At 38.4% G+C, this 8,225-nt stretch overlaps 2 protein-coding genes across 8 annotated transcripts in view; both read right to left on the reverse strand.

Annotated features, from left to right (window-relative positions):
- The window catches only part of LOC137975585 (BRCA1-associated protein-like), a 125,507-nt gene that overhangs the window by 75,458 nt on the left and 41,824 nt on the right, over positions 1 to 8,225 (reverse strand). For all 7 annotated transcript variants that reach the window (XR_011117602.1, XM_068822701.1, XM_068822704.1 and 4 more), the window contains 2 exons: positions 8,086 to 8,168; positions 7,125 to 7,197 (listed from right to left, as the gene is read on the reverse strand). Coding sequence is in view for 6 of the 7 variants with exons in the window: in XM_068822701.1 (XP_068678802.1) it covers positions 7,125 to 7,197; positions 8,086 to 8,168 (156 nt within the window). In the remaining variant the exon portion in view is untranslated. The remainder of the gene's footprint in view (positions 1 to 7,124; positions 7,198 to 8,085; positions 8,169 to 8,225) is intronic.
- LOC137975587 (uncharacterized) lies at positions 900 to 4,193 on the reverse strand. Its single transcript, XM_068822706.1, has 7 exons — positions 4,071 to 4,193; positions 3,838 to 4,001; positions 3,362 to 3,441; positions 3,040 to 3,221; positions 2,529 to 2,827; positions 2,275 to 2,350; positions 900 to 2,148 (listed from the first exon to the last, which is right to left on the reverse strand). Exons 1-6 carry the CDS (start codon positions 4,081 to 4,083, stop codon positions 2,279 to 2,281), a joined length of 810 nt encoding a protein of 269 aa, XP_068678807.1. The 5' UTR covers positions 4,084 to 4,193; the 3' UTR covers positions 900 to 2,148; positions 2,275 to 2,278.

Raw genomic sequence — 8,225 nt, forward strand, 5'->3', positions numbered from 1 at the left:
CTACAAGTGAAATAACATTCATGTGAGAGAGAGAGTTTGATTCCCCGTTACATGTTCCACACTGAAAAGTCTGAAAACGCTTTGGCGATTTTTTTACATGGCACTGATTTTATTTAGCTTAATTATTGTCTATTCCTGTTAAAATTACGGCCGTTCAAAAATTACAGCAATACTTTCCATATTATTGCAAAACACGTTGACATTTACATCGTTGTTGTTGATCGTAAATTACAAGGATTTGAATGCAATATCGTCTGCTGTTTTGTATGATACTGCCAGGAAAAGTAAAGGGAAATTTTTTGAAGTGGATAGGCTCATTGAGAAGAGGAAAGTTGGCCATGTGAGTACATGTCAGAACGAAATGTTTTCTCGATTCATTTTTGTTATTTTTCGGGATCATCCTAAGACAAATCTGTTCTTTCATTGTCAGGAGTATCTTGTGAAATGGAAAGGTTGGCCACTGCAAGCCTGCAGTTGGGAGCCAGAGGATCACCTCACACCAGCCTTATTACGGTGAATGTTTGCCTTATATAACTGATTGAGTTACTCAATGTACTTGTTCTCAGTCTTTTCTTTCAATTTTTTCACCGAGTTTGCCATGTACAACCGTTAATGTAATACATAAATAAATGCAGTTTTACCATCCACCAACTTGTAGTTTTCTTTTATTTCAAAATTCAGAACTTATGAAAAGCCTGTCAAGCTGGATAGCTACCGGTTACAGATGGCTGGAGGAAAATTCTACCATGCCATGCTAACAAGTGTTAAAGGGAAGTCTTCTGCCCCTGTAGATGTACAAATTGACTTTGATGTGCAGAGGTATCTATGGGGAGATAGAGGGGTTGTATCTGAACACCCCGGATACAAACTTTACCACAAAGAAGACTTCTTCCGTTTTACCACCCTTCCTGAGAGCTGGTGGTATTACCTTGATCTCCATGGGCAGGGTAAATCTGTGGATTTCCCTTTAAAGATGAAACCTCTTTTAAGCTGGACTCCGGTTCAATACATTAAAGATACATGTAATGGAATGCTGAAGCACCACGAGCACCAGTTGAAAAAGTTATAATACACTTTTGCAAGAAAGCATGCAATATCACAAAATTGTGAAACTAGTTAACTACAGAATGCAGGGCCACTGTTTTGTTCATCATTGCCTCTCCAATTGGCCCAGTTCCAATGAGAGATTGGACATTTCCAAGAGCTTCAATTAGAATTAGTGTATAGACCGTATTCATAAATGGCAGCCAAGAAATTCTTTTGTCTTTATGCTAATCATCCTCACTAGCCTCACTTTGGAGCAAAGTTTCTTTTGAATTTTGTTCGTGCTAACGAGGCTAGTGAGGATGATTAGCATAATGACAAAAGAATAATTACTTAGCCGCCATTTATGAATACAGTCTATTGGCTTCAATTTTAAAACCCTAACATAAAAAATCAAAATCTCATTTGTTACCCCTGTACATTTTCAACAGATGTAGTGAGGAGAATTTGTTGAAGTATCAATAATTAGATTTATCTTGTGTAATCATGTCCATTATTCTCATGACCACTGTTTTATAAAGCAGTGATTTTACAAGCAGAAACTTGATGTTGATCATTTTTAGGGCTAAGGGTTAATGCCATTTGTATTGCCAGAAATAGCTTTCCTGAGAATTTCCCTTAGCTTGTCTTCTCTACTACATTTGTAGCAATTCCCATTTCTTTGAGTGTGGTTTTTAGTTCAGGGATGGTCATTGTTTCCACATCACCCTCAGTAATTGGTGGTTCGTCATCTTCTGTTGAGGCAACACACAGTTGCGGTCTCTTTCTTCTTTGTTCAAAGATGTCAGCCTCCCAGTACTCACAAGTTTTTTTGGTATACTGGTGCGGTTGCCTTTCAACACCTAGAAGATAGTCAATTCTTTTCAGGGCTAAAATTGCCTCTTTGCATGCATCATGCTTGTTGCATTTGTTGTGGTATATGGATGGTACAGTATCATTAATTTTTTCTACTCCTTGGCCTGTGAATGATTTGAAAGGGGTCTCGTCTCTGATGAATCGGGGTAGGTGGTAGGCCAATACATGAAAGTATGGAGTGACAGAAGCATTTCCATATCCAATGACATCTCCACCAAGTGATAGATACAATTTTATCCACTCTGTTGCCTGTTTAGAATTAAGTAACAACAAATTAGTTTCTGTACAAACCTAGGAATTGTACTATTAATTAAAACCATAACCTTGTTAGCAATTGCTTGAAATGAGTTAAAATGAGAAGAAAATTTAACTTACATCCTTAAAGAAGGAATCTATGCGATTTTGGACATGGCTTCCAAGCTGATAATGTTTGGTATACATTGTCAAAACCCTATAAAAATATAACAATATTTTTATTATAAGAGGATTGCCAAAGTGTTTAGGAAAAATGTATGCAATTTATCATGTGTTTGAAGATAAGAGACAAGGTAAGGTTCTTCAGTATGATGCCACTGTCAGACCAGAGAAAATGTAACTGCTATTAGCTGTAAAACAAACAAAAAAAATACCTTCCATATTTTGGTGATTGTATCACAGTGTTCTGGATCAAGGATCTGTGGGAACTTCTCAGGCAGGCTTCGGAGCACTTTTTTCTTCTCATTCCCAACCATGCTTGTCCAATCGTACAAGCCACTTGGCGTCCCATCAGCATTGCGCTTCTTCCATACACTAAAGCTCACCCCACAACTGTTAATCGCCTCTATGGTTTTTTGCATGTTTTTGTGTTTTCTGGCCGATGGTGCCTTGTTAAGGTTGTCTTTCTTGTCTTTCTCAATTGCATTATTGAGAATGTTTTTCTCCAATCTATCTGTAAAAAGACAGAAAAACACCCCTTTGTTTCCAGTCTTTAAGTATTTTCAAAAGATTGAAGCCAAAAGTTCTGCTTCCTTGGAGTGTGGCAAGGACTTACTCTTGTCCCCAGATTGTTATTCGTGAGCCAGGGGAAATCTGGGGACAAGGTAAAAAAAGACTACATCCCAGGGACTTAACATACATGTCGATTCTATATGGATTAAGTACCGGTAACTTGAAGCAGTAAGTGAAGCTCGTCCACCCTTATGTTCTCAATTGGAATGTTTAGCAGAGGGGGTCTGATGCATCCATAGTTGTGGTTTGATTTGTTGGCGAGATCTTTGTTTTCGGTCAGCGTTCTCCTATTCCCATCCATCCAGTAATAGTTTTCTGGCTTTGTTGTGTCCCAGCTATTGAAATAAACATAATTTCTTATTTTAAACTTTTTTTCAGTTTCAATAAGAAATATTTTACCATTACGACACATCTATTGTATAAGAAAGGAAAGCAGGTTCCATGATTATGGCTAATTGTAAGTTTTTGTTCTTACCCGGCATCCTTATGTATTTTGCAGTATATGCAGGCATAGTCAGCACATGCACTGTTCATCCCAAGAACTAGAAGAAGGAACTAAGCAATATAATTCATAGTTGATTCACAATTGATAATTTGTAAATTGCAGTACTGTATTTACTTGAATATGTGGCACATTTAGTGCTTATTAAATCTGTAATTGTGATAAGTGCTTATTCAGTCCAGCAGTGTTTATTTTAAGAATGCACTTTTAGTATTTGAATGAATACAATACTGTGTGCAGCCCAGGCATGAAATCATGTAATTTCATTGGTTGCATAAGCAATTTACATTAGTTTTCTTTGCCACTTGCATCTCATCAATTTTAAAAATTTTGTTAAAGGGGTGCAACATATACTGTTATAATTCCATATAACATCTTGGAGTGTTTGGGATGCTTATTTCAATATATGGCAAGATTTACATAATTATATAAATTATGTTTTCCCTTACCTTGTAATCACCAGACAAATAGAAGTTCAAAGGTACCTTGTGACCATCCACCTCAATTTCTCCTTCATCAACCAGCTCATTAATTTCAGCAAACAGATCTTTGCAGGAAGCTTTCAGAACATCGTAATCCTTACTTCCAGAAACAATTCCAACTGTGTGATTTCCTGTTAAAATGCATATACATGATTTGTAAAAACATTTATACTTACTGAAAGTTCCATAGCAACATTTACCTTTGCAGGACATTACTTTCTCTCCATCAGACAGCAGGGAAAATGAGATATTGCTATCCTTGACATTTTAGCACCATCACCAGATACCTTGACTTGTTGTTTTCCAAGGTCACCATTTTCTCTCTAGAAAAGGCAATGTTAGAATTTGCCAAGAGTTACAATTTTGCTGCAGATAATTATGTTTTTTGAAGCAAAATGAGAGTTGGGGGGGGGGGCAGAAAGACTTGTTATGTGACACTATGCAACATTCATAACTAGTATTATCAAAGGTAAGTTCCACCAGACTTACTGTTGACAAACCTAAGTCTAGGTACTAGGCATAGGTGTTATAGCAGGGCTGCTGAGGCTATAGCAGGACAGACAGAGAGGGATGGGGATAAGAGTTGGCTAGGCCCCTTTTTTAGGAATTGGTTTTGCAAGATTATTTATTGAAACTATATACAACCTTCTTTTTGATTTGCGCTCGAAGCTCCTCTGTGAAGCTCATTTGGGCTCCTGCATGTTTTCCTGGTGTCTTTGATATGTGAAAAATCTTGTTCAAGTCACTTCTGCATTGTTTGATCAAATAGCTTCTTGGGGCATCATCTACAATCATTGACACTTCATGGTAAGCTGCATCCCCAACACAAAACTTGTCCATGATGTAAAGAAGGGAGCGCACATTGTCTTGACCTTCCTGTGATAGAGCATGAAATGATGTTCCCTTGTCTTTTCCGTAGTCAAGTTCAGTGGCTTTCCCATCCTTATCTTTGACTTTGACAGATTCAAGTGTTAAGGCAAATGACTCCAAGAACCACAGGGCCATTTCAGCCCTGGTTTTTATTTCTTTTATCTTTCGGTTCCCTTGGCATTTACCAACCTCGTGTATAGGTCGGCCATGGTTTCTTAAGTTTCCACTGCAGTTAGTGCATATCATAACGTCCTTGAGGAAATCGAGGTCTTCTGATACGTGTAGCTGTTTGTTCTCTTCACCTGCCTTCGCTGATTCATTCTCTAGGTCCTGCATTCTAACCGCAGTACTTTGAAGTTCTTCTAAGAGCTCCTCCCATCTTTTTTCAAGCTCTTGAATTTCCGCTTCCAGATGCTCTTTCTCTTCCTCGCATTTTGCGGCTCTATTTTTTATCACACTGTTGCCATGATCAAGCTCATGATGGTACACCTTAATTGACCTTTCCTTCTCAAGAAAATTGGCCCTTGTGGTTCCGCGTAACCCCTTCCCCTGGCCATATACTTTCGTAGCTACGGCTCTTAGGCGATTTTCCACTTTTTCTGCTTCAGGTTTAATCGAAAAAGGTAAGTGTACAGTGCTCAGATGGAGAAGATCGATGTACGATGCGTCCGCAAATGCATTTTTCAGGTCGCTCCATTTGAGTAATAACTTGTGGGTTATTTTTAATAACAAAAATGAACCAGCCGCCCGTTGTTCGAATATATAGTGTAGAGGTGATGACTCTTGAATTTTTAAGTTTTGTTTGCAGTTCTTCTTTCCACAACAGATTGTCAGACATTGTAGTTTTTGCATATTTTTTTTTCGCAGATAAATAATTAAAAAGCCCCCGGGATTGGCACTGGCCGATGGCCGGAGTCCTTTGTTTTGGGTTTATAGCGGGCTCATATTCAAAGCTTGAAACAGCGGTAAAAAAGCAATGCACATGCCCATATAAAGCCCACTGACCAAAATGATTCTTATACCACCAAAAAGAGGGAGAGATGAGCTTTCCAACGATGGGTTTAGAAACAAATTTGGAGCACATTTGGCGGAGATATCGCATTTTGAACTCAGCACTTTTTTGGCATTTTATCGAGGGATTAGCAGGAAAATTTGTCGCGATCGGGTTTATGTGCAGTTTTCAACCAGAGCAAGTATACATGAAAATTAGTATACGAGGACTATACAAGTGCAAGTAAGTTAATTTGTCTTACGTTTTTACGATATCCACTTGCACATTTTTGCCATCATGTCACCAGCGTTGGCATTCGCAATTTATAAACTATGATTTTGCCTTATTTCGCTAAATGCCACACAAATCCTTAGAAATTTTGTGGGGCGAATGGTAGATCATAAACGTTCGCAAGTATACATGAAATTCATTTACTTTATTATGATCTATACATGTTTTTCCTCGTGGTATAATAGCCTACCAAGCTGCAGTTGCACAATTTTACTTTCTGTACGTCTTCAAGAGAAATTCACTTTTCAGTTGCAAGTTCCATACAAACGCCTATAAATGTTTGCATCACAATCCGGCTGCCAGATAGCTCGAATTTGATTGCGCAATAGCCAATCTCTCCCATTTCTAGCGATGGTTAGTTAAATGTTCTCCTGTGTGCACCAGATAAATCTACGAATTGCCCCAACCACCTCAAACCCAACAAAATGCGCACAGAAGACTCTATGCACAAAGACACCACTTAGCAGGGGAGTGACAGGTAAGACTTTTACCGACACGGAAAAAAAATTAGAAAAAACGGAGAAATATTACCCATTTTCCGACAGGGGTTATTATTACTGGCAACCCAGTAATAATAATAAAAATACGGAGAAATGAAACGCAGATTCCGACCGGGTTTGGCAACCCAGTAAAAAGGGTACAATCAATGACGAACATTTGAAAGACGCTTAAGTGATTTTTTCTGTCTAAAGGCCGCTAAATACGAGATACAAAAACCCTCAACTTGGCGCGTCAACATTGTTTTGTTGCAAATTTGTGTCGATGTTTCCCGTTTTTCACCTTGCATGATCATCTTGTCGCACATGTTGCGGGTTGAAGAAAGTTATTGCGAAAAGTAGGGCCGCGGGTCTACTCTTAGCAACAAATTTTGGCTTTGTTGCTCGTTTTTCATCAAGCTCACAACTTGTCGCGCAACCAGTCTACTAGCAAATCGACCAATCAGCGCACTGCATTTCTTCAACCCGCAACAAATGTTTTTATTGTGGGTCAAGTTGATCATGCAAGGTGAAAAACGCGAAACATCCACCAAAACTTGCAATGAAAGAATGTTGCGCGACAAGTTTTTAAGATAACAGTTTTTTACGAACAAAAGGAACCATACTTTCTTTGAATCGCATTCAAAGCACTTATTTCCGTCAGGTTGCGGAGTTTGCCAGTACCTGCAGAGTGGACAGCTAGGGAAAGAAGACAAAATTGTCAGAGGTAAGGTGCATTCTCGCTATCGCAACAAAAAAGATGGTGAGGCACTTCACGTACATGTAGCAGCTTTCATAACGTATAATAAAACTAAACAATTGAAACAATGACCCTGAGTTAAAAACAATAGAATCGGCTTACAATACCAAACAGCAGCAGGTTCCGAATGTTGTTGCTTCAGTAAAATGAGAAAAAGTCTTACTTAAGGTTCACGTTCGATCTGTACTGGATTGACATAATATATATTCACTTGATCTGAATACTTCGTTTTCCGCAATAAGAGTTTAAAGGCTGGATAGCAATCTAGGGAAGAACTCGATTGGTGAAGATAGTGCTTATCTATAACTCTTGACTGTCCGAGTCAAATATTAATGATTAACAAGTCCATGCATAGAATGTTTCGATAATAGCAAGTTCCTAGCGAGATTTGTGTCGTTCCAGTCCTTTGTAGGGGCAACAAAAAGCGGAGCTGTACTGTGGAATAGTCTGCCCTTGGATTTTCGACAGTCGCCCTCTCTTAATGAATTTAAATCTAAATTGAAGAACTATGATTTTAATAGTAGTCTTATGTACGTTTTATCCTGCTTTTATACACGGCTTCCTTGTAAAGCAAGTTTCCCATCACTTCTTTTATTGTACTAGTTTTTAGTAATTTAATTTAGTTAGGTAGTTTGATTTATTTAATTCATTATTGTAAAGTCCTGAAGGAAATACCTTGTCTAAATAAAGATTATACCTATACCTATACCTACACCGAACGGGACAAAGTTCAAATGAACAGCTTTACTGGCCGTTAGGTCCTGCAAAGGACAGGAACGACTCATGATTCGGTACAAACTTGTCATTAGCCATAAGACTTCACTCACAGTGTGTCCGGCCACTTTGACAGACAGCTCCAGTGAAACGAGTGATTGCACAGAATGATTAAAACTCCTTCAACTGATTCGTCCTATAAGTTAAAATAGGAAAAAGCAGCCTAAGGGAACAAATTCGCAAATTCGGGAAG

The sequence above is a fragment of the Montipora foliosa genome, chromosome 11 (genome assembly GCF_036669935.1).
Source record: "Montipora foliosa isolate CH-2021 chromosome 11, ASM3666993v2, whole genome shotgun sequence".
NCBI lineage: Eukaryota > Metazoa > Cnidaria > Anthozoa > Scleractinia > Acroporidae > Montipora > Montipora foliosa.